Here is a 16,525-nt window from a genome sequence, read left to right on the forward strand (position 1 = left end):
GCCTACTGAGTAACTGATGGATGTGCTTCTAGGTACTCGATAAGAAGGATCAGATGTACAACCCCTGTACCAGTTGGCTGGGAGACTCCAGCTGGGACAACATCACAGAGCTGAATAAGCTGCCCAACTTCCATGGCATCATAGCCTCCTTTGAACATTACTCCAGAGACTGGAACCTTTGGTTCACCAGTGCTGAGCCAGAGGTTGCCACACTACCAGGTCTGTATGTGCCGTGGGAGTTTTTTCTTCGGTACTTTGTTACTGAAGAAAATGGTCTCTATTATAAACAATGACGTTTTCTTTCCTTCTAGATAATTGGGAGCATAACTGCAATGAGCTCCAGAAGATGCTGATAGTGCGCTCCCTGCGTCAGGACCGTGTCTCCCTGTGCGTCGCCTCCTTCATTGTTAACATCCTCGGCCATCACTTTGTGGAGCCGCCTGTTCTTGACATGAAGGCCGTGAGTGTTCTTCTGTTGGTCCCTGTTACTTCTTCCCTCTTGAATATTAGATGTAAAGCTTTGAATTGGAACAAATGTTTCAAACATTTTATTTGCGTTGTTCTGTTTGATTTTAGCTCAAATTCAGATTTCTTTCTTTGTCCCTCTTTGCTACTGTCTCTGTTCTCTCTCCAGGTTGTGGAGGAATCCACCAGCAGGACTCCTCTGATCTTCATTCTGTCTCCTGGGGTGGATCCCACAGGAGCCCTGCTGCAGCTGGCTGAGGCCTCTGGTATGAGCAAGCACTTCCATGCTCTCTCTCTGGGCCAGGGACAGGCCCCCATCGCCAAGAGCATGATAGAGGAGGGTGTCAAGAATGGTACAACACTAATCGCTCTGTCTTTCTTCCTGCTCCTCTGTGTCGGATTCATTCAGTGGCTAAGAAGTGTCATTTTGTCTCTTACAACTGATTATTTTAGTGTCAAAAGTCCCTTGTACTTAACAAAGTGTACGAAGTGCTTAGATTGGGCGTTTTCTTTCTTTTGTGGTCACTGCAAGATAACCTAACCTCACAACAACAACAACAACAACAACAACTAGACTTGAAATAGAAATATCTAAACAAGTTATATCAGCCTATCTGAAGCCCTCTGTTTCTCTGGACCAGGTCACTGGGTGTTCCTTGCCAACTGCCACCTCTCTCTCTCATGGATGCCTGAGCTGGACAAGCTGGTGGAGCAGCTACAAGTGCAGGAGCCCCACTCAAACTTCCGACTCTGGCTCAGCTCCTCGCCACATCCTGAATTTCCCATTACCATCCTGCAGGCTGGCATCAAGATGACCACAGAACCACCAAAGGTGCATGTGCTCACAAATGTGCTCACACACACACAGATTTCCAGACTTTACATATCTTCTATAAAGCATACATGCTATACATGTCAACATATATACATGGAAGTTCTTTGAATATTCAGTTTGAATTTGCCTACACATATTTTACAGTAAGATGTGCATACAATACAAGTACCAACCTCCATAGTGGTGTTAAAACTGTTAACACCCTGTTGTTTTCAGGGCGTGAAAGCCAACATGAAGCGTCTGTGCCAGCTGGTGACGGAGTCTCAATTCACCCGCTGCTCAAGACCCGCATTGTACAGGAAGATGCTCTTCTCCCTCTGCTTTTTTCACAGCATCCTGCTGGAAAGGAAGAAGTTTTTACAGCTGGGCTGGAATATTGTCTATGGATTCAACGATTCTGACTTTGAGGTCAGAGCTTTATCTGACACTGAAGGAAACAGTGACGGCTGAAGGCAGAAAGGCAATTTTATACCCTGTCAGAGTGTTTGTTAGACAAATGGATAATGACAATCGAATTGAAATGTATGAGACTATTTGTTGAATCTGATCCACGGTCCTTTGCTGCATGTCGTCCCCGCTCTCTCCCCTTTTCCTGTCAATCACTGCTCTATCGCATAAAGGCATATAAAGCTTAAAATGTATGAGACCACCTACTTACTTCCTTTACTTCTTGGTCTGTATCTTGCATTTCAAAGCCAGTCTGTTAAAATCCTCATCTTGATGCCCCCCAGGTGAGTCAGAATCTGCTCAGTCTGTACCTGGATATGTATGAGAAGATTCCCTGGGATGCGTTGAAGTACCTCATTGCTGAGGTCAACTATGGAGGTCACGTAACAGACGACTGGGACAGACGTCTTCTGACCACATACATCAGCGACTACTTCTGTGATGCTGCCGTGAACCAGCCCTCCTTCAAGTAAGACACTTTAACACACATTCATTATTACACATATACATGTATGTTTAAAGAATAGGAATTCTAGCACTCCATACATTCAGGCAGTATGTGCTAGAGACTATTTTCAATACACTAACTCTCTGTGTTTTTGTCATTTATATTGGCAGGGTTATGTTTTGCTGCTATGTTTCTACATCAGTTACTTCAGATGAGATGAAAATAATCTCTCCAAGGAAATTGGAAATTGTACACCAATGTTTCTAAAAAACATCTTATATCACTGACTTTATATTCTGTCAACCCCATTTATCTGTCAGGTTGTCCTCCTTAACATCCTATTACATCCCCAATGATGGACCCCAGTCTTCCTACAAGGAATATATCAGCAGGCTGCCGTCCACAGAGCACCCTGAGGTGTTTGGCCAGCACTCTAATGCAGACATTGCCAGCCAGATCGCCGAGACCAGGACGCTGTTTGACACCCTGCTCTCCCTGCAGCCCCAGGTCACCAGTCCTACTGCTGTGGGGGACAGGCCCAGTAGAGAAGATAAGGTGAGAAAGAAGCAAGGTGGGAGAAGTGGAGGGAAGAGATAACCAGTTTAATGGAAATACACAATTTAATAGACGGGCATAGGATGAGACCAACAATTTAAACATGCTTTAAATGTTATGGTAGTGTAATAGTGCTAAAAGATAAGGTTATTTTGGTTATTGGAGCATGACTGATGTCGGAGTATGTGTGTATTTTAGAAAGGATTATCAAGAGCCGAAGCCTGAACTATTATAGGTCCTCCAATTTAATGCAGCACCACAATCCGACTCTGCAGTTTCTTCACTGCAAATACTTGTGTGCAGTATATTTGTAAGTTATCATCTTTTGTACTGTTTGCAACGTGCCTCCAGGTATTAGAGCTATTGGCAGACGTCCGTAAGAAGATCCCGCCATTGATTGACTACGAGGGCACCAGATCCATCCTCCAGTACAACCTCTCCCCTATCAATGTGGTCCTGCTGCAAGAGATCCAGAGATACAATTCTCTGCTGGACACTATCATGTATGATCTCTATGTCTGCGTGTGTGTTTCGTTGGGTTTGATTGTCAGAATCTCTGCTAGCCGTGTGTGTGTCGTAGGTACTGTACCTCTGTGTGTGTAACTGTCATGTGAAACTAACTGTGTCAATAGGGATAGGGATGTGCTGCTAACATTGAGCAGTGGCAGCAGACTAAGTGGCCGTGGTTGTTAACATGAATTTATCCCTTAATTCCAAAAACATTAATCCAAATATTATTTGCAATTTGTGTGTGTATCGGTCCTGGGTTGGGGCAACCTAAAGTGAGATCAAATTATAGTGACTTGTGAAGGCATTAGCCTGTTTTCCAGATAAAATGAATTGCAATTGTCAATTCCTACAGAATTAGGTTGAGCAAACCCTTCTGAAAGAATTTACCAACACTGTTTCTTGTCTATCACTAGTTAAACCATTTACACAAGTGTATCTAAATTCAATGTAAAAACTAAAACCAGTCATTTTCAAGGTAAACCTGCGACACAAAGAGGCACTAGCATCAAAGATGCAAATCAGTAACAATCGCCCAATCACCTGGCCTGTTTATTTGTACCTCTATGTCCAGATGCACGGTAATCCCAATAGATCCAGACTAGATGACGACTAAACACCTACAGTGTGTGTTTGTGTGTTAGTTCATCCCAGGCGGAGCTGGAGAAAGGGATCAGAGGCTTGGTGGTGATGTCATCCAGCTTGGAGGAGACTTTCCGATACATCCATGACGCCCGTGTTCCACCGCTGTGGGAGAAGGTACCAGACCCCCCACCTCACTTGAGAATTTTCACACAATTCTTCCACACCTGCATTATGAATGGCTGCCAACTGCTGGAAGCATGTAATTGATTCATCCCTCACTGTATATGGCCTCTAGGCGTACCCTTCACTGAAGCCCCTGGCAGCGTGGATCAGGGATCTTTCTCTGCGGGTCAGTGAGTTTGCGCGCTGGGCAGAGACGGCCGAGCCCCCCAAACTGTTCTGGCTCTCCAGCTTCACCTTTCCCAACGGGTTCCTCACCGCTGTGCTGCAGTCCTCTGCTCGACAGCACAACGTGAGAGTTCACACAGCCACATCCACACAGGCAGAAAGACGCTGTCACTACATTAAGGAATACCGCTTGTATTGTCTTGTTTGTCTTGGATGGCCATATAATATGAAAGGGGTTCCCAGTTAACTATTTGATTCTACAACTGAAGAATAAACTCCAAAAATGAACCTGGAACCTGGATACCAACAGCTCGAATTCTGTTTTTAAATCTTTGTTTTTAAGTTATGTCATGTTTGATTTTCACAGCACACATCTTACAGACATATATAAACACATTGTTTTTCAGATATACGCCCTGTGTTGGTTTGGCAAACACAACCTGCTGAACACTTTTCTCTCATAGATTAATCTCAACATCTTATCCATTAACATAGTGTCGAACTGTTCTTTCAGATATCAGTGGACAAGCTGTCTTGGGAGTTTATAGTGTCCACCGGAGATGACAGCCACCTTATTTCCCCGCCCAAGGTGACTCCCTCTCCACACATTTCTAACATTGACTCTGTGTTTTTTCCTGAACAATTTTCATTCAAAGCAGAAAGCCGCTCCTCTCTCGTCCCGTTCCTCAAAACTACTCTTGCTTTTTTCATCTTTTACAATTCACATTTTGAAATACGTGTTGCTCCCATTTTGTCATTGTAGCTCTTTATTCTCACTCGCTTCATCTTTATCCCTTTCTTCTCTGTATCAACTCCTCTGTGCCTCCCCTCACTTCCTTTTAGCTCTTTGACTCTGTTTCCTTCTGTCCAAACGGATCTGTCTTTTTTCTTACCCTCCTATCTCCTCTATCTTCCTCTTTGTCTCGACCCTCTCTCAGTCCTCTTTCTATTCCTCTTTCCCGTGGTTTTTACCCCTCCCACTCTTTTTCTTTCACAGGTTAATTTACTTAATGGCCTTTTCCTCCTTGTTTCCTTGCTCATTCCCTCTCCTCCCTGCCCCCCCCCCCCCCCCTACAGGATGGAGTATTTGTCCGAGGTTTGTTCCTGGAGGGGGCTGGTTGGGACAAGAGTAACTCCTGTCTGGTGGAAGCTAAGCCCATGCAGATGGTCTGTCCCATCCCCACCATCCACTTCAAACCTGTGGAAAAAAAGAAGGGAACCAAGAGTGAGTTGTTCTTTCCTCCATCTGTCTTTCCATCTTCCTCTCTTGTTTTGTTTTATTCTATTTTTAATAATTCATCATAGGTTTTCATCATAGGTTTCATCATAGGTTTTTTCATCTGTCTGTATATCATTTGTGATGTCATGCCCTGTGATTTTGCTGTCTCATATCTGTCTGTGCGTCTGTGCGTGTGTGTAGGTATGTACCTATGTCCGTGTTACTACTTCCCGGTGCGTTCGGGGGTGGCGGGCCGGCCATCTTTTGTGGTCGGTATAGAACTCAAACGCGGAGCTGTGACCCCAGACCACTGGATCAAGAGAGGGACCGCTCTGCTCATGAGCGTGGACAACTGAAGGCCTTAACACGCACTCACACTTTTCTACTGGTTCATTATTTATTGTTTAAGCTTGTTTCTGACTTTGTCTGCTTTTTAAAAAGTGATATTCTTATTCGTGACACAAGGCTTTAATAAACAGCAAATTCAATTTCAAATGTAAACACTGTGGTACTTTTTAAATGTATTGCATTAACAATAAATGAAGTGAGTCATTCTTTGACACTTTAAAGTTGGTCAGACACAATACTGGTCAGGTCTCTTTCTCTTCTTTGTTCTTTTTTTACCCCTTTCTGGGCTGTCAGCCTCTTTACAGACCTGCCTCAGTTCTTTACTTTACTCACACATACAGGGAATAGTCTCCTACTGTGAAGGGATTTGTTTTAATGGAAAATTGCTTCTTTGCAACATCTGGATCAAGGGACTGTCTGGTCATGAAAGCGTCTGTTGGCAGTCTGGTGAGCTGTTATCCATCGTGTAACAACACTAATGGACTAATAAAAAATGTAGAAAATATGTGCTTATTAACACCATTGGACATGCTTTAGAGTACACTGACTTCACAATGTTTTTATGAAGCCCATAATATATCATGCTTTGCAAACTTATTGACCAGACAGTCCTGGAATTTCCAATCAGTAACAATCTTTATCAGAAGTCTGTTGCTGGAAGTTTTACATCCATAAACCATAGAATTATATTTTTATTTTGTGTAAATTACGTCCACACTTGAAAGGACTCATTCCAAACTCCTGAAAGGGAGGGAGAGAATAACAAGAGTAGGAGCCTGGAGAAAAGAGCCGGGGGGAGAATTGCCCAGTAATGAGAGAGGGGGACAAGAGAGACGGGGACTGAGGTAAAGGTTGTATTCAGACGTAAGGATTGTCTTCCTGAAAGACCGAACACGAACTTCCTCAGGGTTTTGGAGCCGCCATGTCTGTCTGTCTGTGTCTCTGTCTGTGTGTGTGTGTGTGCGTGTGTGTGTGTGTGCGTGTGTGTGCTCTGGTGGTCTCTTGTTAGGTGGGAGATACAGGGGTGGGAGATACAGATGCACGTAATGCAGATGTAGTTGTAGGCCAGCTAGCAGGCTCTGGCACGTCAAAGAATACGCCAAACATGTCAAACTAAAGATCTGATTGGTTGAACACTATGACAATCAACAATATTGTCCCCATTCACTTAAACTGCACATGGATTCACTTGTGAGTCTGCAGGCCTCGGGCCTCTCTTCTTACCTAGAGACACAGAGGTGAAATCTGATTGGATAAAAGCTCTACTGAAAACAAGCTGCACTGGAAGCAGAGCAACTGAGGAAGACGGTAGCTGTGCAATGAGAAAATAATATTTTTTATAAATTACAATACATGTAGTGTATTTAAGAAAAATTATTTAATTAGAAAATAGCTATAACTTTGTGATTCTGTTTAGGGCAGCAGAGAAGGCCTTGCTGGCCCTGGCGATTAATCGCGATCGCCCAGCACTAATATATACACAATAGTCTGGTGGTATGGCAGCTGATACTTCTGTAATTCTTGCCAGACTGCAGCAGGTTGAACATTACATTTGTAAAACGTGGTAAACCTAAATGGTCATGTTAGTTAGAAAAAAAGGAACACCGCTATGACGTGCAAGGAGAGGGTCGTGTGATCGAAAGGGTAGTCCAGATAATTCCTCATTGCTTGTACTTTTACTGTTAAAGCAGTAGAGCAAAAGAAAACAAAGACAACGATGAATATACAACAACATAAAAAGTGGCATAATTTTTACTGTATACATGTGTACACGTGTGAGGTGGGCGTAGTACAAGTTGTGCAAAACGAAATACAAATACTGTCAAGTTGGTGCAGTTGGATCAAATAATTTAAACATTTTGAAAGACGTGTCCAGGCTAACAATATGTGTTTTGCTCGATGAAGACGATCCAAAACAATTCTTTTGTATCTATATAATGTACCATGTATTGTGATTCAAGTCAGTTATTCTTCACTCTAGAGAAATCACCTTTTTCAGTCAATACGACCCGAGGTCGGTGGAATGGGAAGAGTTTTGTTTATTACACTAAATGTTCTGTTATCCCGCGTCAGTCCACTAGGTGGCGGTAACGCGCCTCTAAACGGGTTTGCCAACCGCCAATAAACACCGAAGAAGAAGATGTCGAAGACGCAGACGAAGATAGAAGAAGTCGCTTCATCCCTGCAGCGTGTCTGTTGTTTTCTTACCCCAAAGTTATAAATGACGACGTATAAACAGCGAAAGTGACTAAAGAAGAAGAGCAGCGTCTGCTACACGTTCTGCAAACATGAAGTTAGTATTTCTATCACGATAGTAAAAGAAAGAGACTGTTGATGTTGTTGCTAGCTTGATTACATCACCACCAACCATACCTAGATGCATTAGCTGACATGATTTAGCTAAAGTAACATTAAACCCGACACTCACAGCTGCAGTTTATTCCGGAGATCATCTTGAAGTCAGTCTGTGTGTTCGTGTAATGAGCATCAGCTGGGAATGACGGAGCCTGGTTAGCTTAGCTTCATAGACATTCGTTCACTTTGTAACTGCTACACGAAGCTAGCATCGCTGCGGTGCTGTTACACACACACACACACACACACACACATCGTTGCAAAGAGGCAGCATGTCTCTGCTCTCAGTGTGCAGCGTGTCAGAAGTCACTTATTGTTGTTGTTGTTGTAGGCTCAACATCGAGGGTCTGCTGGTGTATTTTCCGTATGACTACATCTATCCGGAGCAGTACTCCTACATGCTCGAGCTGAAGAGGACTCTGGATGCCAAGGTGGGTCGTGTTTATGTGTCGCTCAGTGTATTTTACAAGATGCAGTAAATCCAGTGGGATTAAAGGTAGTTTTGTAGCTGGGTTCGTTCTGCACATTGTTTTACTTCTCGTACTTTAAGTACATGTTGCTGATAGTACTTGCATAGTTTTACTTTAGGTTCTGAATGCAGAACTCTCACCTTTTAGATTTGTATTTCTCACAGTGTGGTATTAGTACTTTTACTTAAGTAAAGGATCTGAATACTTCCTCTGCTGTGTCACTACTGTGGGGAGCGGATTAGACGTGGACACATTTGAGTTTGTCTCTTAGCAACTGGTGACAAATTAACCAAAGGACGCAGTTAAAATGATTTTCAGTTTTTGTTTTCTACTGCGTCAATGAGAGGACAGCTACACAGAGTTAACTTTGTGTGTTTGTGTTCAGGGTCATGGAGTCCTGGAGATGCCATCGGGAACCGGGAAGACCATCTCTCTCCTGTCTCTCATTGTTGCCTACCAAAAGGTGAGTTTAGCTGCGTTCATGGGACTCCTTGTCGCTTCCCAACAGCCGATGTAACATGAACACTTTTCAATCTCTCTCTCTCTCTCTCTCTCTCTCTGTCTCTGTCTCTGTCTCTGTCTGTCTGTCTGTCGCTCTGTCTCTGTCTCTCTCAGGCCTTTCCTTTGGAAGTGACCAAGCTAATATACTGCTCCAGAACAGTTCCAGAGATCGAGAAGGCGAGTCAATGTCAACTCCAATTTAGTATCCTATCTTACGTTCCCTACTGCTTAGAAATGTTTAAAGTTGAAATGAAACAGTAAAAGACATTCGAGAAACATTTAAAATAAGGCTTGAGATGACTTATGTCGTATATTTGATCCGCTGTCTGATCAGGTCGTGGAGGAGCTGCGGAAGTTGATGGAGTATTATTCCAAGCAAACTGGAGAGAGCAACAACTTCCTGGCTCTCGCCCTCTCCTCCAGGAAAAACCTCTGCATCCACCCAGAGGTATGAACAACCCCCGCGCCGCCAAATCAGGACCTCACAGACAACACGGGGCACAGCACGAACGCACTAACGCACGTTTAACGCTGTCCGGCGATTTATCTTACACAGTACCAAGCTCTCTGTTTTGTGTCTGTATTTAGACATCATGAGGTTCAGGCCTCTGCTGAGAGGAAACTTTAGTAACTGGACCTCTTTGTATTTTAGTTGGCCTAAAGGAGTAAATGTATCCGTCATCTGCTTCTATCCAGGTGAGCGCTCTGCGCTTCGGTAAGGAGGTTGATGGGAAGTGCCACACACTGACGGCGTCGTACATCCGCGCACAGCGCCACAGCGACCCCGACCTGCCCATGTGTCGCTTTTATGAGGTAAGAAGTCGCCTGAATGCTTCCGGTTCAGACCAGCTCCTGTTTTTCATGTAGACGAGGCGATACGCTTATTTAATTAGCGTATCGTCTTATGGATTGACTAGAAATGCTTTTACTTGTTGCTCATGGCAGTTCTGTATTATTTGGGTTCGGTGGTGTTACCAAACGTTTTTTGACTTAACTCTTTATCTTCGAGTAAAGCTCTCCAGCAGGTGCAGACTCTGCTGTACTGTTACATCAGAGTCGATGTGATTCCTCTCCGCTGTCGTGTCCGTGTCTGTCTGCCGCTCTCGTCACTCTGGTTCGTGTTCGCAGGAGTTTGATGCGGTCGGCCGACAGGTGCCTCTCCCCGCTGGCATCTACAACCTCGACGACCTGAAGGACTTCGGCAGGAGGAAAGGCTGGTGTCCTTATTATCTGGCTCGCTACTCGGTACGTCGCACTGCACACGAATATAAATAATCTGACACAGTCGCTCTTGGCTGAAAACATCTCATAATACTTTAAGATGGGTCACAACGGTTGGTGTTGTATGTCTCACATTGTCTGTGTTTGCTCTCAGCTCCTGCATGCCAACATTGTGGTATACAGTTACCACTACCTGCTGGACCCCAAGATAGCAGACCTGGTGTCCAAAGAGCTGTGCAAGAAGTCCGTCGTGGTGTTTGACGAGGCTCATAATATCGGTGAGGAGATGATTTGGTGCAATCAAATGGATTGATTACGTAACAGTTGAAATAACCCAGACAACATTTTTCACAAAACTGCACAATTCTTCATTTTTCAACACTGTACATATTTTCATAGTTTATTTTCACATTATTGTAAATGTTTGTTCTCTAATGAATGTTTCCTGACCTTCCAGTGCTTACCTTTTTATTTGTATTTCTCTTGCACCAAAACATCAAGGCAAGTTCCTCGTATGTAAAAACCTACTTCTGAAATTTAAAGATAATAATTGTATTAAAGTAAAGGAATAAAGAAATGAGATAAGTCTTCATTGAGCAGGTGCTGCAGCTGCACAAAGACAAATACGATCAGATACAGAGTAAATAATAATATACAAGAGCAGATCAAGAGCAAGTCAACAAGTCTGTTTCTATGTAAAATGATATAATGTGATTAAGCAATGACACTTAGTGTTGTCTGTATTAATATTGCATATAATATAAATATAATATATCATATCAAGTTTTGTGACATATATTCAAGTAATAAGTTATGATATAGTACAGAATGTAAGAAATAAGGTGCAATGTAATAATATACAGTGGGTACGGAAAGTATTCAGACCCCTTTAAATTTTTAACTCTGTTTCATTGCAGCCATTTGCTAAAATCAAAAAAGTTCATTTTATTTCTCATTAATGTACACTCAGCACCCCATCTTGACAGAAAACAACAAATGTAGAAATTTTTGCAAATTTATTAAAAAAGAAAAACTGAAATATCACATGGTCATAAGTATTCAGACCCTTTGCTCAGTATTGAGTAGAAGCACCCTTTTGAGCTAGTACAGCCATGAGTCTTCTTGGGAATGATGCAACAAGTTTTTCACTGGATTTGGGGATCCTCTGCAAGTCTTCCTTGCAGATCCTCTCCAGTTCCGTCAGGTTGGATGGTGAACGTTGGTGGACAGCCATTTTCAGGTCTCTCCAGAGATGCTCAATTGGGTTTAGGTCAGGGCTCTGGCTGGGCCAGTCAAGAATGGTCACAGAGTTGTTCCGAAGCCACTCCTTTGTTATTTTAGCTGTGTGCTTAGGGTCATTGTCTTGTTGGAAGGTGAACCTTCGGCCCAGTCTGAGGATATCTCTGTACTTGGCCGCATTCATCTTTCCTTCAATTGCAACCAGTCGTCCTGTCCCTGCAGCTGAAAAACACCCCCATAGCATGATGCTGCCACCACCATGTTTCACTGTTGGGATTGTATTGGGCAGGTGATGAGCAGTGCCTGGTTTTCTCCACACATACCGCTTAGAATTAACGCCAAAAAGTTCAATCTTGGTCTCATCAGACCAGAGAATCTTATTTCTCATAGTCTGGGAGTCCTTCATGTGTTTTTTGGCAAACTCTATGCGGGCTTTCATATGTCTTGCACTGAGGAGAGGCTTCCGTCGGGCCACTCTGCCATAAAGCCCCGACTGGTGGAGGGCTGCAGTGATAGTTGACTTTGTGGAACGTTCTCCCATCTCCCTACTGCATCTCTGGAGCTCAGCCACAGTGATCTTTGGGTTCTTCTTTACCTCTCTCACCAAGGCTCTTCTTCCACGATTGCTCAGTTTGGCTGGACGGCCAGGTCTAGGAAGAGTTCTGGTCGTCCCAAACTTCTTCCATTTAAGGATTATGGAGGCCACTGTGCTCTTAGGAACCTTGAGTGCTGCAGAAACTCTTTTGTAACCTTGGCCAGATCTGTGCCTTGCCACAATTCTGTCTCTGAGCTCCTTGGGCAGTTCCTTCGACCTCATGATTCTCATTTGCTCTGACATGCACTGTGAGCTGTAAGGTCTTATATAGACAGGTGTGTGCCTTTCCTAATCAAGTCCAATCAGTTTAATTAAACACAGCTGGACTCCAATGAAGGAGTAGAACCATCTCAAGGAGGATCAGAAGAAATGGACAGCATGTGAGTTAAATATGAGTGTCACAGCAAAGGGTCTGAATACTTATGACCATGTGATATTTCAGTTTTTCTTTTTTAATAAATTTGCAAAAATTTCTACATTTCTGTCAAGATGGGGTGCTGAGTGTACATTAATGAGAAATAAAATGAACTTTTTTGATGTTAGCAAATGGCTGCAATGAAACAAAGAGTGAAAAATTTAAAGGGGTCTGAATACTTTCCGTACCCACTGTATATGATATTTAGTATTGTACAGCAGTATAACAGAATATTTGATACGATAGAGTAGAATAATACAACACGTGTGTGTCGGGGAGCCTCTTGCTTTTTATTCAGCGACCACGTTCAGCCACACAGAGCACCTGAGAGAAATATAGATATTTATTCTTAACTCATTATTTGCGATTGAGCACACCTTTACTGTCTTAAATGACGTTTATGATCAAATGAATCGTTCTATTATCGATGATTGATCATAATCAACGAGCACACTCGATGTACAGAGGACTCGTGGGAGGAGCTCTAATATTTCTCGTCCCCTCCTCTTTTCGTCTCCTCAGACAATGTGTGCATCGACTCCATGAGTGTGAACATCACCAGACGAACACTTGACCGCTGCCAGACCAATGTGGAGACTCTTCAGAGCACCATACAGAAGTAAGAGCCCTCTGAATGACTCGGCACACCGTTGACCTGTGGGCATGAAAGAGCTCGCCTACTGTTACTGACTGCAAAGATCCCGGAGCATAAACATGTCCTGATTGGGTTTATGTTATAAAATCTCTTCCCTGTGATTCATTCATCTTCTTCATTTATTGCTACATAATCGCTCATGTTACGTTTTATTCCTTTTGTTGTAATGAGGTTTTGTCCAACTGTTTAACTTCAAGTGATTCCTGAAATGTAAGTCACAGATGAGGAGAAAACCTTCGATACTAACGTGAACATTGTAAGGAAACCTCAACTCAGACTTTCAGGAAAAGCTTAACTTAGGGTGTTTTTTCTAAGCGGTGAGACTCGCTGGATCATGTACCCGTCAGTCAGTGAACCGACCAATCAGCTACTGGCAGCTACGGGGCACTGAAGGCCTTTATCGATGCAAACGATGTTTTCTTTCCTCTCCCTACTGGCAAGACTTTGATTGACAGATGGTTCATCCAATCACCTGCCATGTTTTTTTTGATGTGCCTGCCCTTTTCCAAACAGTTTCCAGTGACTGCTTCTCAGACGGTTCTTTATAATAACACATCTGGCGGGTCAGGTTAAAGGTCACATTAAACGTATTCAGTGCTTCTCAGTTCCTTTAAGTACATCTACGTTTCCGTTACTTCCGTCCTTGGAACAACATTTTTAGACCGTCATCTGAAGTGAGTCCACTTGAACAGCTCTGTAGTCCTTTGGTGGCTTTTATACGTACGATATAAAAAAGAAAAGATGAACCGTGACTGCTGCCAGCGTGACACTACAGAATGTGAAACTAGTCGCCGCATGTTCCCTTTGACGGCTCACCTGCATCAACAACATTCTGTACTTCACTCTTTACTGAGTACAGACGCCAACCAGTTAGTAAAATGTTTCTGCGTCAGACACAGAGTGAGCCTTTTCTACTAACGTGTGTTGGTTGTGTGTTTACATTTATTGATATTCTGTTAGTAAATTCATTATTTCAAAGGCTGATCCAGGCTATGAGAATCTTTCACAATTTGTAGAATATTTTTGCATTTTTCTCTTTGTTGAAAAGAGAAAAATGAAAAAGAGAAATAATTTTGATGAATGTATTTATTTGCCAGTTAATCAGATCTACAGGTAACACAAATCCACTCTGTTTATTTCAAGTGAGGAATGATTACATGTTTGGATGTATCCGTTATTTCCACATGGAGTGCATCAACTTCCTGTTGTCATCTCTGCCCCGCCCCCCCTGCTGTCTGATAGGATAAAGGAGACGGACGCTGCCAAACTGAAGATAGAGTACAGGCGACTAGTAGAGGGGCTGAAAGAAGCCAATGTTGCCAGGGAAACGGACGTCTACCTGTCAAATCCCGTGTTACCAGATGAAGTCCTTAAAGGTACGGCCATCAAATAAATCATTTTTTATCCTTTCATTGAGTTTCAGAGTGAATTCATTGCGGTTGTCTTCTCTTCAGAGGCGGTCCCTGGTAGCATTCGCACAGCAGAGCACTTTGTTGGTTTCCTGAAGCGTTTCCTGGAGTATCTGAAGTCCCGTCTGAGAGTGCATCACGTTGTACAGGAGAGCACCCCGCAGTTCCTTAAAGACATATTCGACAAAGTCTGCATCGACCGCAAGCCTCTGAGGTCAGTGTCTCTGAAATCTGTGATTCCTCAGATGATCATGTACTCACTCACTTCCTCATTCGCTCAATCACTTCTTTACTCGCTTGTTCCCTCATTTCCTGGGCACAGCCTCATTTGGACACGTTTTCCTCCCTCACCTTTGTCCCGTGCCTGTGTGTCTCCAGGTTTTGTGCAGAGCGGTTGCAGTCGTTACTACGGACTCTGGAGATTGCAGACATCGCAGACTTCTCAGCTGTTACTCTCATCTCTAACTTTGCTACCCTGGTCAGCACCTACAGCCAAGGTATTACAACTGTATCTTTATTATTATCATCTCCGCCAGAAGAATCAATTGACGTCCTTGCTTTCGTCCGTGAGTGACTGTGCACCTCTGTGTCTGTCCGCGGCTAATCTTGCATTCTGCAGAATGTTTGAGGGGTATGGCTTCATGCTGAAGGGTCTCATGCAGACATACCTGGCAGAGATCTGCAGTCTTAATGTGTGGCAGAAGTCACAATTAGTTTCTTATGTTTATTTTCTGTTTTTTTTAAAGTAAAACATTGTTTGTTCGGTTTTGAAATCCTCTTGTCTGTAATTTTATAGTTCATTAAACATTTCTTCTCTCCGTCTGTCTGAAGGTTTTACTATAATCATTGAGCCCTTTGAAGACAGAACTCCAACCATCGCTAACCCTGTGCTGCACTTCAGGTGGGCTGAAATACACAGATATACAGTAGTTGTTAAAGTAGGGAAGCGTCTTTGATTATTGTCTCTTTGGTGCTGTCCCTCAACACGAGCAAATCCGTTTGACTAATGATTAGTGGTCAACAGATGTGTTTTTCAATGGCTAATATTTGAGAGCAAGGCGACTGATGGCCAATATGTTTTTTTTGCATCTGATAAAATACAACAATTTGATAAATTTATCAAAAGTGCTTAAATGAACATTTACTTAACACTGACATTGTGTCTTTATGCTGAAGTAGAGCTACACTCTGCAGTGCACGTATCTTATATAAAATAATAAATAAATGTCTACAGGTACAGAAAACAAAATTTTCACAAAAAAATGTATAATTTTAGTGCAATTAAGAACATAATTTATCAGCAGACGGCAGCTTCTCCTCGTTTCTGTAAACTTGCATTAGAACAAAATAAAAAAAGCAAAGTTTGTTGAATGGCCTGTGCTCGTGTTCATTCCTCAACAGCCACACTGAGAAACAAAGCTGTCTGCTGACATTTCTTCTTATTGGGCCTCATGAGCGCAGGCATCTGCTGAATATCTCAAAATGGCCTCTACTACTACAACTACTAATGGTTGTCTAATGGTTGTGGAAGGCTAACGCAGGACTAAACCTGTGTGATGAAACGTCAGGTTAACATGTTCTGATCTGTCTTTGTTCCTCTCTCAGCTGTATGGACCCGTCTATTGCCATCAAACCTGTTTTTCAAAGATTTCAGTCTGTCATCATCACCTCGGGGGTAAGTTGGTATCTCACCACTCGGCGGCGGTGCGTATTGTAACCTGATGAATCTCCTTCTGTTTGACCTCCTCAGACTCTCTCTCCTCTGGACATCTACCCCCGGATCCTTGACTTCCGCCCCGTTACCATGGCGTCCTTCACCATGACGCTGGCACGGACCTGCCTTTGTCCTCTGGTGTGTAACCACACACACACACACACACACACACACACACACACACACACACACAC

At 43.1% G+C, this 16,525-nt stretch overlaps 2 protein-coding genes across 4 annotated transcripts in view; both read left to right on the top strand.

Annotated features, from left to right (window-relative positions):
* Positions 1 to 5,979, top strand: part of dnah2 (dynein, axonemal, heavy chain 2) — a 52,655-nt gene extending 46,676 nt beyond the window's left edge. For both annotated transcript variants that reach the window (XM_031863593.1, XM_031863594.1), the window contains exons 76-88: positions 33 to 219; positions 312 to 460; positions 635 to 818; positions 1,107 to 1,297; positions 1,517 to 1,708; positions 2,032 to 2,216; positions 2,516 to 2,750; positions 3,102 to 3,253; positions 3,902 to 4,016; positions 4,138 to 4,314; positions 4,705 to 4,779; positions 5,268 to 5,415; positions 5,611 to 5,979. In XM_031863593.1, coding sequence (XP_031719453.1) covers positions 33 to 219; positions 312 to 460; positions 635 to 818; positions 1,107 to 1,297; positions 1,517 to 1,708; positions 2,032 to 2,216; positions 2,516 to 2,750; positions 3,102 to 3,253; positions 3,902 to 4,016; positions 4,138 to 4,314; positions 4,705 to 4,779; positions 5,268 to 5,415; positions 5,611 to 5,765 — 2,145 coding nt within the window. In that variant the 3' untranslated portion in view covers positions 5,766 to 5,979. The remainder of the gene's footprint in view (positions 1 to 32; positions 220 to 311; positions 461 to 634; positions 819 to 1,106; positions 1,298 to 1,516; positions 1,709 to 2,031; positions 2,217 to 2,515; positions 2,751 to 3,101; positions 3,254 to 3,901; positions 4,017 to 4,137; positions 4,315 to 4,704; positions 4,780 to 5,267; positions 5,416 to 5,610) is intronic.
* Positions 5,980 to 7,897: 1,918 nt separating this feature from the next.
* ercc2 (excision repair cross-complementation group 2) overlaps positions 7,898 to 16,525 on the top strand; it is a 16,005-nt gene continuing 7,377 nt past the window's right edge. For both annotated transcript variants that reach the window (XM_031863572.1, XM_031863571.1), the window contains exons 1-15: positions 7,898 to 8,050; positions 8,444 to 8,543; positions 8,968 to 9,045; positions 9,198 to 9,260; positions 9,418 to 9,531; positions 9,780 to 9,896; positions 10,212 to 10,328; positions 10,459 to 10,582; positions 13,076 to 13,172; positions 14,451 to 14,584; positions 14,663 to 14,831; positions 14,996 to 15,114; positions 15,449 to 15,518; positions 16,223 to 16,292; positions 16,368 to 16,469. In XM_031863572.1, coding sequence (XP_031719432.1) covers positions 8,046 to 8,050; positions 8,444 to 8,543; positions 8,968 to 9,045; positions 9,198 to 9,260; positions 9,418 to 9,531; positions 9,780 to 9,896; positions 10,212 to 10,328; positions 10,459 to 10,582; positions 13,076 to 13,172; positions 14,451 to 14,584; positions 14,663 to 14,831; positions 14,996 to 15,114; positions 15,449 to 15,518; positions 16,223 to 16,292; positions 16,368 to 16,469 — 1,479 coding nt within the window. In that variant the 5' untranslated portion in view covers positions 7,898 to 8,045. The remainder of the gene's footprint in view (positions 8,051 to 8,443; positions 8,544 to 8,967; positions 9,046 to 9,197; positions 9,261 to 9,417; positions 9,532 to 9,779; positions 9,897 to 10,211; positions 10,329 to 10,458; positions 10,583 to 13,075; positions 13,173 to 14,450; positions 14,585 to 14,662; positions 14,832 to 14,995; positions 15,115 to 15,448; positions 15,519 to 16,222; positions 16,293 to 16,367; positions 16,470 to 16,525) is intronic.

This window comes from Anarrhichthys ocellatus, unplaced genomic scaffold, assembly GCF_004355925.1.
Source record: "Anarrhichthys ocellatus isolate YVR2014 unplaced genomic scaffold, GSC_Weel_1.0 scaffold29, whole genome shotgun sequence".
Classification (NCBI taxonomy): Eukaryota; Metazoa; Chordata; class Actinopteri; order Perciformes; family Anarhichadidae; genus Anarrhichthys; species Anarrhichthys ocellatus.